The following is a 19,371-nucleotide window of genomic DNA, read 5'->3' as shown; positions in this document are numbered from 1 at the left end:
GTCTGTTTACTCTTTTTCTGAGTGATAATAATCACTAAGTTAAGTGACATCTTTCATTTTCGAACCACTTGTAGATTTTACTTACCTACATAATAAATGATTTCACACACATCTTTGCAGTCATCAGTATAACTGATAATTTCCAGAAGTGTCTTATAAAATGCAGAAACAATTTCTGGTTGGTGATTTTTAAAGATTCCTGTAAATAAGAGCGGTTTGAAATTAATATTATGTCATCCAATATTGACGAAATAATATTTCATCTCAAATCATGAAGCAAGTCGATTTTATAACATAAGAAAAAATTGCCAGTACATGAAATTTCACATTTCCAAAAAAATGAATTTTAAACAACAAGTAAAGTGAAATTCACGCTATACACGATAGACCATTGCCACTGTAAAGCTTGAAATTCTGCAGGGCCATAACCAGTAGGTAGCACTAGGGGTTGCTCTAACTTCCTAAGGGGTTGCAACTGAACTAGGTCTTGAGCTGAATGGTTTTTTTACTTACTTACTTACTGGCTTTTAAGGAACCTGGAGGTTCATTGCTGCCCTCACATAAGCCCGCCATTGGTCCCTATCCTGAGCAAGATTAATCCATTCTCTATCAACATATCCCACCTCCCTCAAATCCATTTTAATATTATCCTCCCATCTACGTCTCGGCCTCCCTAAAGGTCTTTTTCCCTCCGGCCTCCCAACTAACACTCTATATGCATTTCTGGATTCGCCCATACGTGCTACATGCCCTGCCCATCTCAAACGTCTGGATTTAATGTTCCTAATTATATCAGGTGAGAATACAATGCGTGCAGTTCTGTGTTGTGTTAACTTTCTCCATTCTCCTGTAACTTCATCCCTCTTAGCCCCAAATATTTTCCTAAGCACCTTATTCTCAAACACCCTTATCTCTGTTCCTCTCTCAAAGTGAGAGTCCAAGTTTCACCACCATACAGAACAACCGGTAATATAACTGTTTTATAAATTCTAACTTTCAGATTTTTCGACAGCAGACTGGATGATAAAAGTTTCTCAACCGAATAATAACAGGCATTTCCCATATTTATTCTGTGTTTAATTTCCTCCCGAGTATCATTTATATTTGTTACTGTTGCTCCCAGATATTTGAACTTCTCCACCTCTTCAAAGGATAAATTTCCAATTTTTATATTTCCATTTCGTACAATATTCTCGTTAAGAGACATAATATACTTTGAAATCTCAAAACCTTATTCCTTTGCTGTGGTCGTGCCAGAGAATCAGTCCCATTCCGAGGCTTATTTGAAGGATTCGTAACAAGCTGTTTTTTACGGTGATGGGTTGTTAGCCCTTCGCCCAACCCCCAAGCTGGAGGACCACCCCTCATCGGCTGTCCGCAATTGCTTATTCAAAATATTCACAGCTACCCTCCATATCTGGAGGCTGTCTCCTCGATCCACAACCTGAGGACACGCCATGCCGTGGTGATAGGGACCCACAATACATGGTTTTTTTACATTGGATATAATTGAATCTTAAAATATAAAGTTACTAATTTAATATTTATCTATTAATCATTATTAGTACATTAATAATAAAACCATGGATTTTAAATATTTTAAAAGACACTTGAAAAGATAGAAGTGAAACTTTATGGACTTAAAATAGCTGTAATCTTCTGTTCGTCTCACTATTAAAATGATTCAGTGTTTCAGAAACACTTTGTCTCATTCTTCTCGAAGCCCAACAACATAAACTTCGTTTCACGTTGACTTTCACATTCTGCCATTGTGGTCTGTCAATCCTGGTAAGGACTGAACAGGAACTTTCACAGACTGCTGAATTGCAGCCAAAAATTCTACATGTACCCAGAAAATCATAAACTGAAAGAATAACAGTTTTCATGTAATAGTTTTTTAAGAACATCAGCTTTCTCCCCTTGAAATTATTCAAATAACATTTTGCAACCATCATCCCTTCTTTAGGTGGTACATTTATGCCAATTGTGCTAGACAGTGATCATTTGCTGTCTCTTTCTTTAAGTATTTTGCTACATTAGTAGCTGAAATAAGCTCTTGATTATCGCTGAATCTTCTTCCAATTTTTCTTAGTACTGTGCGTTAAAATACACACATATGAGCTTAAGAAAAATTGCAGGAGTTGCTTGCAGCATAGCTATGGGTTGCTCAGTAATCCCTGGAACCCCCCTGGTTACGACCATGGGATTCTGCTTCTTGATGTATTAACCCTGTCAAGAAGCTTTCCAATTCAGCCAACATGTTTTAAAATTGGTTGCTGTTGTGAGGTTTACACCTGTAACTCCAAGCATGATCCTTCTATTATTCCAGAAGAGGGACCTCCTTTTCCCCCACAGTTCTCTGACTCAACTCGACAAAGAGATTGGTTACCACAAGCTTAAGATGCATTACTCAAATCAGTATATCTACCATGAACAGGTTGGGAGGACATTGTATGTAGAAACCACGTGTTCACATTATGTATGTATAAATACTGGATGAAGGTTACACCATGACAACGCTCGTCTTTACAATGCCTACAAAACGACAACTTTCGCAAATGATACTATGGCATAAATTCGCAACTTGGGCCTGATAATTTTTTCTTCCAGCTCTAAAATTTGTTTTAATTAGTCATAGACATTCGTCAAAGACGCAGAGGTATTCTGAAAAGATTTCAGGAAAACAACTCCCATCTAGTCTTTGTCAAAGGGTAGGAATGGCATTTCAATAGGTGCATCCCATCTGAGGGAGAGTACTTTGAAAAGGACTACAACAGATGAATTAAAATTAAACTTAAAAAAAATAGTGCAGGACTATTGAATAGAATTTTGTGTGTGTGTGCGTGTGTGTGTGTGTGTGTGTGTGTGCGCGCATGCGCATGTGTATGTGTGTGGTTTGTGTATTAATGACAACTCACATTGTATGCACAATGAAATAGCTGAATTACAGTAAAACCCTGTTTTAACATTCCCATTTTTAAGCAAGTCCCAGCCAAATTACCATAAGAATAATGTAATTAATTCCTGCTTTTAAGGAAACCCAGTTTAAGAAAAATTCCACTTTTAAAGAATACTTGCTTTTCAAGTGAATTTTGTGATAATGAAGCCCGAAATATCGAATCGACTTTCAATAATCAATGGTACCAGCATATGCAATAGTGCATCATGTAGCACCATGCAGAGGTATTATTCTTTCATTCTTGCTTTGCATTGCTTTCACAGAGTGGTTGGCTGCTTTGCTTGCTTTGTTCTCGCAAGTTGTGTGGATCCTGTTTCCAATTTTTTATTGTTAGTTTATGTTGTTTATAGATTGTTATAATAGCGACTAAATGGAAGAAATTAGTTATCGGACAGAAAGTGAAAATAATATAGGATGTCGAGGTTAATCCTTAAATAACACTATCGCATAAGGCAAAAAGGCATGGTTTGCCAAATACTCCATTATGAGGAATAATTTAGTCTTTCCTTTCCATTTTATGTAAACCCCTTTTAAGGAAATAAAAAGCAATCCTCCAGAGATTCGTTAAAAAGGGGTTCTACTGAATATTACACACAAATGGATTTGTGATATCGACATGTTATTTTTATTATACACTTGAAGGAGGGGGAAGTAAAAACAATACTCGCATACCAGTATGTAATAATTTCCTAATTTGGACTCAGGTACTCGTCCAAAATTATTATTGTAAGATGACTGTGACTGTCTTCAACTGTCAAAATGGAATACGAAATTGGTACTGAAAATTAGTTCTAATAAGATTTTCAGACATTAAATGATTTTAAATAGTTTTGCTGTGCCCAAGGACTATAATACGTATCACAACTAGATCCAGATTTATATGCACAAATAAAGTCTGAAATATATATAATAAAACAAGAAATAACCAAAAACATGCAAAATTCAATTTTTGGGATTATCATTCTATAAAACAAAATGTGAATGATATGTCAAGTAGTATGCATTTTATTTGACAGTGAAGTTCAATATGTACACATTATTTATTTGCTTATCTTACTTTTTCTTGTTGCAGAACACAACAAACAACTTTTCATGGTTCTCTCTTCATTCATTCATAGTTTTCTGCCCAAGGGCAGGTCTTTCACTGCAAACCCAGCATTCTCCAATATTTCCTAATTCCTGCCTTCCTCTTTGTCTCCGTATATGATATATATATCAATGTCGTTTATCATCTGATATCTTCTTCGGCACCGAACTATTCTCCTGTTCACCATTCCTTTTGGTGCATCCTTCAGCGGACAGTTTCTCTTCAGCCAGTGACCCAACCAATTCCTTTTTCTCTTCCTATCAATTTCAGCATCATTCTTTCTTCATAGACTCTTTCCAACACAGCTTCATTTCTTATCCTGTCTGTCCATTTCACATGCTCCATTCTTCTCCATATACACATTTCAAATGCTTCTATTCACTTCGTCGTAAAGTCTATGTTTCTGACCCATACAATGCCACACTCCACACAAAGCACTTCACTAGTCTCTTCCATAGTTATTTTTCCAGAGGTCTGCAGAAGATCTCCTTCTTTTATTAAAAGCTTCCTTTGCCATTGCTATCCTTCTTTTGACTTCTTGGAAGCAGCCCATGTTACTGCTTATATACACCCCAAGTATTTGAAGCTATCCCCTTGTTCTAATGCCTTGTTTCGAATTAGCACATTTACCTTCTTTATTTTTCTTCCGATAATCATGGTCTTCGTCGTGTTTGCATTTATCTTCATCCCATACTGCTCACAGCTGTCATTTAGCTTCAGTAACATATTCCTAAGTTTTGTATTCTCTTCCGCTAACAACTCCATATCATCAACAAATCTTATGCACTTTATTCTTCTTCCTCCTACTATCACCCCTCCCATGTTTTGAAAACAGTTCTTCACTAAATTCTTCAAGTAGATGTTGAACAGGCTAGGTGATAAAGGGCATCCTTGTCGTACTCCTCTCCCTATTTCACTTCCTTCTGACATTTCTTCTCTTATCCTGACTTTGACTTGTTTCATATAAAGGTTACAGAACAGTTTCCTCTCTTTTCAATCCACACCAACTGTCTTCAGGATCCCCATCAGTTTATTCCAATCCACTCTGTCAAATGCTTTTTCTAGGTACACAAATACTATATACACTTCTTTATTCTTCCCGAGGTGTCTTTCGCCAATGGTTCTCTGTTAACATACTTTCTTTCTGTACAAGGACATTTCTGAATGCTTAAAATGATTGTTAAAAAAATCACATGAGGCTATTGGACAAACGTGTACAAATAAATTGTGAATCTGTAAGATCCAGGTTCAAGCAAGTCACACTTTCTAGGCACAAGATCTTCTTTACTTTGAGCACAGTGCTGTAACTAAGGCTTTTTTTTATAGCACCATGTCTGCTTTTATCTTAATAGCCTCACCAAAGGTCCCTTGTGCGTGGGAAATGTGTTTTGTTAAGGGTTCTACTACTTTCAATAATTTTGCAGGAGGCATCACGAACGAATTCAATCACACAAACGACACACAAAATACAATAAAATTACGCACTTGACACTCGGACATCTGGCACTGAAAATAAGTGAAACAGATAAAAAGGTAGACAGTGGGTGTTAGGTAGGTCGAGAGCTTTGAGAATGCTTGTTGTTCAGTAGTTGAATGGAAAAAGTAGGGAGTGGTTGTTTTGGTTTTTCCACGGCTACTCTTCACATGCAAGGAATTTCCAGCTGTCAAGTGCAGTCAACCAAAAAATATACAATTTTATTAAATAATCCAGAATATTATTTTTTATACAAAATATGTAAATTTGAAGGTTTGTTCAACATACACATAATAGTCTATTCTATTCAGAAATGCCTCAAATATGCAAAAATATGCACGATTAACTCTGCATATTCGTCATCACAGATGTTCAAAACGTATATATAAGTATTTTGCATGATTTTCAACAGACCAGTAAAAATACGCATTTGCATACAAATCCTGGTCCTAATGCATAACTCTAGTTATGATCATAAGCACCATGAGTTTTCTTTTATTCTATAAGTATTGATATTGTATTTTATTCATATTTTAAAAAATTAATTTTGCTCGTGACCTTAGCTGTGAGGGCTTCACTCAAAACCCGCAGTATGAAAGAATTGAACGCACACTCAGTCTAAATTATGTGAAGTCAAGTTCTCACAGAGAGGCAACTATCATGTTCACATACCTGCTGCTTGCTTACACAATGGAGAGAATGCAATCCTTATATACTAATAGCACATATATTAATTTACGATTGGCTGATTCTAAGAAGGGCAATTCAGGACTTCATCACTCTTAACAGTTTCTTATGTCTATATTGTCCAAAGTGATAACAGGAAATACTGATTTAAAACCCATGTTAAAGAAATGGTACTGTGGTTATTCCTTCAGTGCAAAACAGACTCTTTGGATAGTTATGATCACATATGGTGTATGCAAGCTATGCAGATTGGCAGAATTCGTGAATATCTTATAAATACTGAAGTGCACATCCAAACGACGTCATTAGTTCTTGGTCATTAGCTTCATAAGTGTCGAGATAGGATGATATAAAAGAAGATATAAAAAGTTCACTGGAAAAAGAGGGAATGTCACAAGTTTGTGAAAAATTAGTTTAAGATTCAATATTTACATCAAAGAGAGTAGAATGTCATAGATTATAATAAGTTACAAAAAGGATGATAATCTCATATCTACAAAGTTTTGAAGAATTGAGGGAATGTTATAGCGAAACAGTACGAGACTAGGGAAATTTAGAACATGTGACATTCCCCCTTATTACAGTGGACTTTCCATATATTTCTGTTACAGTAGATGGCATCATCTGAAGGCACCAAGGAAAGTGATCCAGCATCAGTTTTATGTAACTTTATTAATAAATTAAATTATTCTTGAATATCTGAACGGTACAAAATTCATGTACTATTCCAAATAGGAGTCCCTCCTGTCCTTAAATGATTGTATTCCATAGAAATTTTCATCATTGTATGAAGTGAGAGTTTAGAAGTTTCAATGCAGTTTGCCAAATCTGTTCATGTTGTTCCACTGTTGTTACTATAATATATCAAAGGACACAACAGTTTAAATATAATCGAATTATTAATTGCTGTTGAAGTTATATACTTACTTGACATTTTAGGATTCATTTTTATTACATCATACAGTGTTTTCAATGGTGTTGCACCTTCAGCTACTACATAAACAGGTTTTCTTGTTGGATTTTCCCAATCCTTGATTTTATACACAGAATTTTTATACACACGCTGTTTAACACCAGCACGATCAAGCTCTTGGGATTCCAAACTCTACAAAGACAAAACAGCAAAAATTATATTTCCTTTCATGCTTACATTTACTAAACAAATTTCGTCTAATACAGAATTAGTGGACTTAATGAATATTTACATCACGTTAATGTGTGTCATGCGTCTTATTTTGTACAACGACTGGTGCAATCTTTGCTGTTCACCAGTCAAAATAAAGTCTCACTGAAAACAACAGAAAAGCATAAAAAGAATTGAATAAGGGAAATAACTAACTACGGCACATTTTAACCATATTTCATTATGACAGTGTCTCAATCAGTAGTAATAAATGTGGATTTATTTGCAATATTAAACTTACATGATAGCTACGTAAAACAGTCAGACTTTACTTTTTCGGAAAAGGATAAGCGCTTTCTTCTCCTGAGAAGCCACATTCTCAACTCCTGACCAAGCAAGCCTCTGGTCAACTTAAACTTAAGACATTAAAACATACAATTCTTCTAATTTCTCGATTTCTCGGCTACCACTCTCAGGATGTCTACCCAGGCTCTCTCACTTATTTCGTCAAAACCTTTGCTTTTTTGGGCGGGAGGGGGGGATGGAGTTAGAAGGGAATACATGTCCACAAGTACACAAACATTAACACAGCTGTCAGATTTCCAATCACCACACATGTTCTCCAACTCAGTAACCTTACTTTTACCTTGCTCCTAGTGTATAGTGTGTAGCCCAGTTTGTCAAGTTATTATTCCATATCCCTCCTACAATTGTCTGACAATTCCAGAGATTGACTGGGTTTCGTTAAGATGATTGTTCCTGCTACCTTTTTCCTATTTATAAATAACTCTCCTTTCCCTTTATAACAAACTTCAGGGAAAAACCATACCTGCATCCTCATTTTGCTTCTACTCTGTCCATTCCCTTCGTCTCCTCCCATGTGAGGTAGTAAAAACCGACATTGCTAATGTTAAATTACATTTAAAAGAAAAATCTACGAAGTCTCATTGCGTAGTTTTGATTTTCTTGCCTATGTCATGCTTCCCCACTTCTTCTCGTCCATACCAGAAGAAGCTATGGCGGACAAGTTAATGACAACTGGATGTTATGAATTTTAAAGTGATAAGTACACACACCACTGCAGCTTCCATCCAATATTTTGTATTGTCTGGATAGTCAGTTGAATCAGCTTTCAAGTCTGTTGGAGTACGTAGGCTTTGTGGAATTAAAATAAAGAGCTTTTTCACTGGGAAATTCTCTTCTGAAAGATGATGATGATTAATGAATGTTTCAATTCGCTTCAGGATACCTGAAATGCAGAAAAAGGAACATGACAAATATACAATGTTTCACAATTGAGATGTTTGCCGGAAAAAGGGCCTATATGCTTACGGGCGCTTTTTCTGGAAAACAAGTATATGGAAAGCCTACTGATGTGTTATTATGCATAAAAAATTTTATGTCAATAGGTTGATATTGTGCATATGGCGACAACATTTCCCAGCATACAGTACCACCATATGACTTGTGGATCTCATGCACTCATATTCAACAAAAGCCTTGGCTTGTTCTCGGCTGATCACTCAGTGCATAAGCTATACAGTGAGACAGCGCATTATTATCTGACATCTCACACTCTGCTGTGTCAATACAAATGTAGAAGTGGCTGAGAAAAATTAAGAAGAGAAAGAGTGACGATTTGAAATTAAATAAAGAGAATGTGAAAATAGGAAGATAAAACAGAGACGTGATGAATTACATCATAACTGTAAATTGTATTAGAACGATATTGAAAATTTACTTAAATTGCATATTATAACTTATATAATGATAAACAGTAATGTAGGCTGCCGTATTAATAATGGCTTAGTAAGAGGTTTGCACACTAGATATAAAAATGCAACACCAGTCATGCCATACATACTCTATTTCTTTTTGTAAGTAAAATAATTTTTTTCCATTGCTATAAATAAAACCGTGTCTGCTTCATAGATATCCATTTGCTTTAATGTCAATGTTTTTACAGAGTAACTAATTAAATTTGTACAGATGCAACAACTCCATTTATTATAGGCTGTTATGTCTGAATAAATTTTCTACTGGCATAAATAATGCAAACATAACTAATAATAGCATTCCCATTTAATTTATAATGGTGAAATGCATTTTTACAACAAATACACACCATTAGTATCTTTTGCTTGAACTCCAATTTCTGGATCTGGAAGTACTAGGCGTAAGTATCCATAGAAATAGTTATATGCCATTCCACTTCCATAGTCCAAACTTTTCATTTTTTCAATCTGTAGGGAGGTTTGTGTTATACTATCTTCCTGCAAAGAAACAAATTAGCTTGTTTTAACATTCTATATTTACACATTGTGAAAGCATAGACACCATTTCTTAAAGTGGAAGTTTCGGGGATATCACTTTCCAAATTCAGAATACTTACGTAATATTTTTGGTATTAGAACATTCAGCTACATATCGGTGCTATTATCTTAATACCTCACCCAAGTTGTAACAATCATATCTATAACATCTACGATGTTGTAAGTCAATAGTATGAAACAGTCCTCGTTGGTTGCGCATTTGTTGTTCTGTGATTTTTCACTTCAAAAAAATTCAATTTCTCTTTCCCCAAATGTACTGTTCAAGACTGAACTCCTTGCTTAAGTGAGACAGTGGGACTGTGTATTGAGAATGAAGTGTCGCCTGAATTTATAGTGATTCAGAAACTGAATGGAAGACTTCATATAAATGAAGACAAAGAGAGAAGAACACTTCACGTCACACATCTGTGGTGTGGGATAATCCCAGTATTACATATATTCTTGTCCATGTGACAGCTAACTTTCAAAGCAACTTTTCGATCGTTTTTCTGTTACGTGCTTTAGGCACGTGATAATGTTCAAGCTAAGCTACTAGGTAGACACATCAGCTCCTTTTGCACCAAAAGTGGATATGAAGCATTTTCCTTGCTTGGTTTTCAAATTCAATTTACACTCCTTCATTTTCAGAGTATATTCACATGAAATGAGTATGGAGTCATCCTGGCATGACAATGTTTAGTTACAATAAATACTAGCCAAGTCAATGCAGAGTGTTCAATTTCCTATATACACGGCTTTCATTTCAAAACTTCCCAGTGTAAAGATCTAATTATTTGAAATGAATTCAATTTAAACAAAAAACATGTCAATTTAGATATTGAGGGGGAAGTCTGAAACCAGGCTTAATTGCATTTTAGATTTAAACCTCATCTCCCAGCTGCCCCCACTTTGAAATTTCAAATGGCACTCTTGTATTTTTATACTTAAATATGAAAGAGCATTCAATTGTTTATACACCTCATTCATTTGTTTTCGCATCTTTTGTTTTCTATTGTCGCCTGGGAAGTTTTGAAATGAAAGCCCTATGTATATATGTATACACACACTGGTATAAGAATTAGAGAAAACGATAAATGACAAGTGAACAATGGTTGCTGAGTGTTAATAGAACTGTTATGAGGCAATTTTATTCTTTTTAAAAAAAATCACAAACAGTACATAATTTAATCCAGATTTGTAATTACTCAGTTCACATTTGCACATGGAAAATTTTGTACAATGATCGAATGCTTCAAGATCAATGTTAAAAATAAGTATTGAAGCTCATATAAAGCACAAACATTCGAACATTTAGCGTTCAAATGATCAATTTTGGAAGTAAAGTGAAATAAGGAAAAGAATTAAGAATATAGTTGCATTAACAATTTTTTTAGAAAAAAAAATAGTGTTAAGTACCGGTACTTAAGTAGAATTTACATTCTCCAATGTTTATTCTTAATATACAGTAGGCTAGTTATTTAGTACAAAGTATGTTTTAACCATAACCCTAATTTAAGTTAAAATTCTTCAATTAATTGCTTTATTACTAAGATCAGAGTTACTGTATCTCAGAGATTCAGTAGTTGCAGCAGCAGTAGTTTACCACAATGACACTATTTTATAACACTAATTATAATATAAACGTTATTACTGTCCAACATTCAGCTGTTTGACAATGAAATCATTTCTCTTCTTGCAGTTCAGTAATATTTCATGATGTATTTATTGGTGAAAAAGGCACCAAAAGCAGCCACATGAACCTTATCCATACAAATACCTCTATCAAGTCTCCCATATTTCAACTGTGATATGAGTGATGCAGAAATGAATAATATGGTTCATACAAAAAGACAGAAACATTGTTCCTGCAATAGCCTGCATGCAGTGGCATAGCCAGGAATTTAAGCTGAGTGGAGCCAAGTCTTTGGAACATCACTTGGCAAATCTGCCTGTAACTTACATGCAGTGACATAGCTGGGAATTTAAAATGGGGAAGGGGGGGTGAAGTACAAGTTTTGGGAACATCATTTGACATATATGACCGTCACTCACATGCAACATATTTAAAAGACAATAATAATTATAATTTAATACTATGGAATTTAAAATCAATTTAGACCACTCAAAAGATGTTATAATGCAAAATCCAATCTGTGTCATTGCAGATCAAAAGATGTGACCCTAAATAAATCACTAAAATCTAGTTATTTTATAAAGGAATGTTGTTTCATCATTTCTTTAAAAATCATCAGTCAGCAACTTGTCAGCAGAAATATACAGGATTTGTTATCTAAATGTTGGTCATTGTCAGTAGAAATAAACAATAGGCCTACTGTTTTCAGTGTTGTACTCACAACGCCAATGATGGATTGTTTCTTCATGCTTTAAATCTAATATAATTTTAAAATACTTAATTAAAAAATGAGGGGAGGCTTCAGCCCAGTGAGCTCCCCCTTGCACTGCCTGCATGTTTGCAAATATGCATACTCTTCATGACCTACTTTGATTATAGATCTAAGCTATTTACATCAAAGCCTACTCTCTTACAAGAACGCAATGGAAGTTCACTATATTTTCATTTTGTGGTTACTCTCATTCAATTGATATACTGTATATTGTTACTTTTACCTACTTCAAAGAAGCAAATGGGATTATTTACGACAGTTATTACTAATCAGAAGAACTATAAAGATTTACTATGAATTTGTACTTTCATAATTAAATTTATTAGGTGATATTAAATAAATAAATTTATTACGTTTAAGAATTACAAAATATCTTCTTTGCGAGTAACATGGTCTTATTTTGTTGACAGTAGGAATTTCATGTCAGGGACAGTTTTTGAAAGTTTATTCTCAGTTCAGTGAGCCATGTTTATAAATTAGCAGGCTTTGACAATTTCTAAACAAGGCTCGCTGATTAAGTTATTTCTTCATTGTATAAATGTACTGTACATGTTTCTTATGACAATGTTAAATCCCTGTCTTATACCCAGAAAACACCTGGTATATACATAGACCTATATATAAAAGTATGTGTGTTACTGTTCATTAAGTGGTAGTCTTTTGTTTTATATTGTTTACAATCTGCTCTACTGATTGGCTAGAAAATGAATACGTAGAATAATTACATTTCAGCTCACTGGAGAAAACTTTCAAGTCTTATAGAGTAGTAAGAAATTTAGGGGTTTAGGCGACTAGGATATATCCTTTTGAGAAAATTAATTCCTCATGTATGTAAAGGAAATTATTGGGGATCATCAAAGTGATTTTAGGCGTAATACATCGACTATTGATCAGATGTTTTTGTATTCAACAGATATCGGACAAAAAATGGGACTATAAGGGCACAGTACATCAGTTATTCATAGATTTAAAAAATACATATGATTCGGTTAAGAGAAATTTCTTATAATAATATTTTTATTGAATTTGGCATTCTCAAGAAACTAGTGTGATTAATTAAAATGTGTCTCAGTGAAATGTACAGCAGAGTTCATATAGGCCAGTTTCTGTTTGATGCTTTTCCAATTCATTGTGGGCTAAAGCAAGGAGACGCATTATCAACTTTACTTTTTTAACTTTGCTCTAGAATATGCCATTAGGAAAGTACAGGAAAACAGAGAGGGTTTGGAATTGAATGGGTTACATCAGCTGCTTGTTTATGCAGATGACGTGAGTATGTTAAGAGAAAATCCACAAACAATTAGGGAAAACCGGGAATTTTACTTGAAGCAAGTAAGGAGATAGGTTTGGAAGTAAACCCCTAAAAAACAAAGTATATGATTATGTCTCGTAACCAGAACATAGTACGAAATGGAAATACAAAAATTGGAAATTTATCCTTTGAAATAATAGAAAAATTCAAGTATCTTGAAGCAATAGTAACAAATATAAATGACACTCGAGAGGAAATTAAGTGCAGAATAAATATGGGAAATGTGTGTTATTATTCGGTTGAGAAGCTTTTGTCATTCAGTCTGCTCTCAAAAAAGCTGAAAGTTGGAATTTATAAAACAGTTATATTACCAGTGTTGGTTGGAAGGTCGGAGGGAATAAGACCTTTGGGGAGGCCGAGACGTAGATGGGAGGATAATATTAAAATGGATTTGAGGGAGGTGGGATACGATGCTAGAGACTGGATTAATCTTGCTCAGAATAGTGGCATGTTGGGCTTATGTGAGGGCGGCAATGAACTTCCAGGTTCCTTAAAGACCATTTGTATGTAAGTAAGTAAGTAAGTAAGGCAACTAGGATAGGTCAAAGGAAAAAAAAAAAAAAGTAAAACTTCCTGTACCCTAATGGTTTGAATTAGAGTTTATATTCTAGCAGAGGAATGCAGAACTGCACAGAGTAGTGTAATAGACTTGCCAAAATAAACTGATCTATGTATAAGTATCCCTCTTTAATCAAAGAAACAATAAAAATTATATTACATTATAATATCTAAATCTTAATGATCATGCGAACATTGTATGCTGTAGATGTAATTAGGACCTATGTTTATGCACAGGTTCCCTGAGACCTAAAAATTATTTCAAGGCTTTCTTCAGAGCAAGAAGGTTGGAAAATGCAGTTCTATATTGGCGATAGCAATTTTCAAATTTAAGGCACCCGTTATCTGAACATAAAACCAACCTTTTCAGTTTGCTCCTGTTCTTTACCAAATGCAATGGATGTTGCGTTCAATGTAGTAAGAAACTTTTCAACTTCCTCACTGACTCTTTTTTGTACTTCTATTTCAATTCTACTGAATATTTCTGTTTTCAAAACGTCCATCTGACTTGCCATAATGTTGGCGACTTTTGCCTCAAGGGTTAATACGCGATCATTCATCTCTTCAGTAGTGGCATTTAGTACATTATCTGTTTGTGAATTACATTTTTGAGGTTCACTCGCCTAAAAAAGTACATAATAGTATTATTTTAAGTTATATATGTACACACACAGAAATAAAAATATTAAGAATAATGCAACATATAATCCGTTATAGAATGGGTGATGATATGAAGGAAGGAGAGAACAAGGAATGGGGAGTGAATATATTGTGAATGGACTTAGCAGAACTGTAATAACCTCAAATACAAATATGAAAATGAAAAATATACAGAGAGGACATAAGTCACTGTACCGCGATGAATTGCATAAATATTACTATTAATATAACTTATAAATACTTGAATGATGGAAAATGCAAGGCCATAGGCAAGAGTTGGCAACTGAGGGGAAAAAGATCCATTGGCAGGCCTCAAAAGAGATGGACAGAAAACAAGACTGTAACAGGCCACTCGGCCTAAAACTTGTAAGGATGATAAATACTTGGAATATAATCTGGCGACATTTAGTGTGCTATAGGAACAATAAAAAGAAAACAAACATCGTGCCAATAGCCGCATTTATAAAAACACATCGATGACTGTCTGTTGGGTGCTGAAAATAGGTTAAAGCAGTGATGAATAATCATACAATGAGGAATCTGACGCCATTTTTTTCCCTCATTTTTTAAATTTGATTTATAATTTGGTTACATTGGTCATTGGTAAAGATGAAAAAATAATCTTCATTCCTCATTTGTTCCTCCTTGATTGCCAGAAAAGGAAAATGTTTGGCGAGATTATGCACCCACCATATTTCATATCAGGTTCAGGTCATTCATATCATCATTCAAAAAAAGATTAAATATAAAGCTATCCATTTTCTTTTATTTTCCCCACTTATGCAAGCTGATCAAAATTTGTTATTCTCAATAGTTCAATTTCTTCTACACTGACATTCCTTTCAAATCATTCCATTACATAAAATTGCTAATATTTTTAATTGATGCAGACAAACTCTTAAGAAATAGAAATAGTTTAAAGGAAATTCTACAATCATTAAAAGATGTCCCTGATCATATGATATAGCTTGAGGGAAAAATATAAACGACTTCATTTGTTCAGTACTTCATTGGAAACAAATAGCCACTATTTACTATAGACAGAAATTGTTCTACACATTTCCTTAACTGGAATATTTAATTCAATTTTATCAAAATGTTAAATCTTATAATGCAGGTATGATTACTGCATTATCTACTAGGATTGGGGATGTTTGTTTATTGATAGCAATTTCGTGGATATTAAATTTTGGAAGATGGAATTATATTTATTATTTGGAGTTATTAAAGGGTAGCTTTGAAATGGAAATTATTTCTTTTCTTGTAGTTATGGCAGCCATAACTAAGATCTAACTCATATGTCATTGGGTTAATGATAGGAGCGAGAGGGACCATTCCAAAATACTATGAAAGAATTTTGTGCCAGACAAGACTTTAATACAAAACTATTATAATGATATTGCAATTGCAACTCCAAGAGAATCTATTTTATACTGAGAAATCATTTATAAAAATTTCAAAATTAAGTTTATCCTTTCTCTTTAATCATTAGATATTCTTATTCTCTTGCAGAATTGTTCTTCTCATTTTTTAAATTCAAGTCTTTTCCATTTGCTCTTATTTACACTTTGTTTTTAGGGCAGCCCCTTATCAGGCCAATTCGTTTAATTCAATTTTTAATAATTTGCGTAACCTAATAATCATGCCATCTCAAAAAGTCGTCTTCTTCACGCCTTCAGTTACATTTTAAGGTTTAAGTGCCTTCTGAAAAACCAGTCGAAACTGCTTGACATCATGTGACCGATGACCTAACCCATAGCTCATTGATGTGTTCTGCTGAATGAGGCCAATATAACGAAGGGTTTTTCGAGTTGCTTGGAAACTTGGACTTAAACGATCGTAAGATAGCAGATATGAGTAGTTTTTCGATTGAAGTACACTTAGATGCAAATATTTGGATCCATGAAAGACCGCAAGTCAATGGAAAACAATGCAACAAATTATGACAGAGTTACAACTGAGATTTTGGAAGACACTCCAGAAAAGCAAAACTGTTAGCTTGGGAGAAACAAGCATTTGATTCTGGCAGTGTCAAAGCTAGTCCTCAAAGTGGTCGACTAGTCAAGAAATTTAATTCATAGCTGAGGTTACCGAATCCATTGAATGGTCACCTCGTAAACTAACATGGAATGACCAGCAGAACTCAGAGTACCATGTTCAATATTGCGTCGTCACATGAAGGAAGACATATTGGTGAAGTCATTTCGATTGTTTTCGTCAATGAATTTAGTGATGTTGATATGAACAAACATAGTGAAGCATGTGCTTTATTGCTTCAGCAGTTTCCTATAGCTGTAGCTTGAAGAAATGTCTTCTTTATATATGAGTAAGCAATTTACAGCAGCATACACAAATGCAATGTCGTTTTCTGGGAAAAGTATAATTCACACCATTACATTGGAGTTGGAACACAACCCACTACACATGTTGTGGGCAGATGTTGCAAATCCCAGCTGACTGAAAATGGAGTTACGGATAAAATATGACTTCAGCAATGACTGTGTTTCGGCTCATTTGAGCTATTAGTGCAACTTTTCAGGAAGGTAATTAGCCATGGATCTCCAACATCACCATCACCATTATTATGCTCTTCATGAAGTCCTGATTTGACCACAATGAACAACAGCTTCTAGGGCAGTGATGACATTCAAATGGGTAAGAGGAGTTTGCTGTACATAGATGTCTGTCTCATTCACGTAGTGAAGGCAAACAGTGACAGTATCATGTTGCTCTCTGAACTTTCTGTATACAGATAGGAATAGATGGTTTCGTACAGAATGGGAAGAGGAATCATTTTGTTGTTGTTGGAAAAAATTAAATATGTTTGCTTTGCTCAACATTCAATTAGGAGTAATACAGGCTAGAAGCAACATAAAAAGACATTACAACAATATTGTCATAGAACACAGAAGCATAACAAGTACAGTATTTATTTATTATTACTATTATTATTGTTACTGATCGGTAAATGTTACTATAATTTTTCTGTATGTGCATAAATATTGATATATAACATTTTTTTAGATCTCTTTCCCTGAAGAATAAAATTACTAGGCTACATATCAATTTTAAGCTTTTTAATCTTTAGATGTAGGTAACTATTATCAGTTATTTACTACTAGTTATTCATTTAATAATATTATAGAAGAACTGATTCAGTATTATGTGTTATTGTAAGATTAGAACGAGTTATTAAACTCCAGGAACTGAAATCAGTCTTATATCATTGTAAGGAAGAGAAAGACATAAATAAATATAAGGAAACCAGCTGTCTAGTAATGTGGAAAAATAGCTCGTGCTCTTAAGCCTTTTAGCGAAGGAAAGTTTCTAAAAAGAGGTAATGTTTAAAGTGGCTGATTTGTTTAAAAGAAGCTGCCGATTTTTTAAAATTTCGCATTTCTCTACCAAGTATACAGAGAAAAGTTCAGGAGATTTCTTATATATTCATGAGAAAGGTTAAAAAGAAAAAGAAAATTTGTACATTATTCACTGGCTCTTGATGATAATTGCCACATTACCGATGCAGCAAAACTTGTGATTTTTATTCACAGGGCTGATCAAGAACTTAATGTTAGTGCACGAACCACCACTGGTAGTAATTTTCATGCCAAGTACCTCATCCCTGTCTCCTTACTTCTTAGGCTCTCTCTCGCCTTATCACTGCCATTCGAGTTTTGGTCACCACTGCTGTAGGGGGTACTTAAGAGAGATGGTGGTTGCAATCGCTACAAAACTAATCATGAACTACGAGCTGCTGCAAGAGCTTATGGTGACTTATGGCCTACTCTGTATACCAATGATTATACACTTATGAGTCTGTGTCTGCCAAACATATCTCTTTCCATTTTCACTAAACTAGAGCTTTTGAAACCCTCTCTGTGTATATTTGTAGCTTATGTACTTAAAAATGTAAAATATGGGTACAATAGAAAACATAATAATTTTAAGACAAGAATCTACTAGATCCACCTATGCAGAACATATCTACAACTACAGCAATATAGAAACAGACATGGAAATGTTACACATTGAACCCAAAAGACTAAAGCTAAACATACTAAAACAATACGAAATAATATATAGACACATAAAAACCACATCCTCAACACTCAACCAAATTGCAGAATGCACACCCTTTTTGACACAACACTACCAATTGCAAACACATCTGCACCACATGACGCCACACAAAAAGAAACCAGAGGAATGTGCAAAACCTCGCTTGAAGTTTGCAAATTAGTCACTAATGTAAAGTACCATAGCTGGTAATGTACCGAAAATCGTTGAAAAAATATATGAATAGGGGGGGGGGGGGAAACTTCGTACTAAGTGTACTGAGCTGTGAAGAAAAAATCAGCTGTCTAACTTCAACAGTTCAGTTTATAAGAAAAAGACTCTTATGTAAGACATAATTTAACATTGTCAAGATAGGCAATTCCATGTCCCCTTAATACCGTGATTTCTTCTGAATTACAAAATCTTTCAAAAACAGCCAAAAAAAAATAAATAAATAAGGGATACAGCAAAATTAATGCAACGAAATACCACAATGAATTCCTGAATAAAATATTTTGCCTTAAATTATTGTGAAAATATTTTTGTCTGTACCATCATTTTTGGGAAATGCTATTATCAATGTTTGTATTGGACCAGAACAAAACAGAACACCATTAGGCTTACAGTTTGTGAAAATACTTCTGAGTCCATTAAATGAATTAAATAAATTCAGAAATAATGATGAAGAGATATGGTGCAGGTTCATCACGATAATAGTGGATATTGCAACATATGTAC

The 19,371-nt window shown here is 34.3% G+C and overlaps 2 protein-coding genes across 5 annotated transcripts in view; one reads left to right on the top strand and one right to left on the bottom strand.

The window, feature by feature from the left end:
* The window catches only part of LOC138712249 (macoilin-1), an 87,404-nt gene that overhangs the window by 18,819 nt on the left and 49,214 nt on the right, over nucleotides 1-19,371 (top strand). The window lies entirely within an intron of this gene.
* Nucleotides 1-19,371, bottom strand: part of Sting (sting) — a 43,803-nt gene that overhangs the window by 10,507 nt on the left and 13,925 nt on the right. For 3 of the 4 annotated variants that reach the window (XM_069843822.1, XM_069843820.1, XM_069843821.1), the window contains 5 exons: nucleotides 14,280-14,540; nucleotides 9,456-9,603; nucleotides 8,407-8,579; nucleotides 7,135-7,312; nucleotides 86-199 (listed from right to left, as the gene is read on the bottom strand). In XM_069843822.1, coding sequence (XP_069699923.1) covers nucleotides 86-199; nucleotides 7,135-7,312; nucleotides 8,407-8,579; nucleotides 9,456-9,603; nucleotides 14,280-14,540 — 874 coding nt within the window. The remainder of the gene's footprint in view (nucleotides 1-85; nucleotides 200-7,134; nucleotides 7,313-8,406; nucleotides 8,580-9,455; nucleotides 9,604-14,279; nucleotides 14,541-19,371) is intronic. The other variant, XM_069843823.1, reaches the window with a different exon arrangement.

The sequence above is a fragment of the Periplaneta americana genome, chromosome 13 (genome assembly GCF_040183065.1).
Source record: "Periplaneta americana isolate PAMFEO1 chromosome 13, P.americana_PAMFEO1_priV1, whole genome shotgun sequence".
Taxonomy (NCBI): Eukaryota; Metazoa; Arthropoda; class Insecta; order Blattodea; family Blattidae; genus Periplaneta; species Periplaneta americana.
The sequence above is the reverse complement of the archived record's forward strand: the minus strand, read 5'-3'. Positions and strand labels throughout refer to the sequence as shown.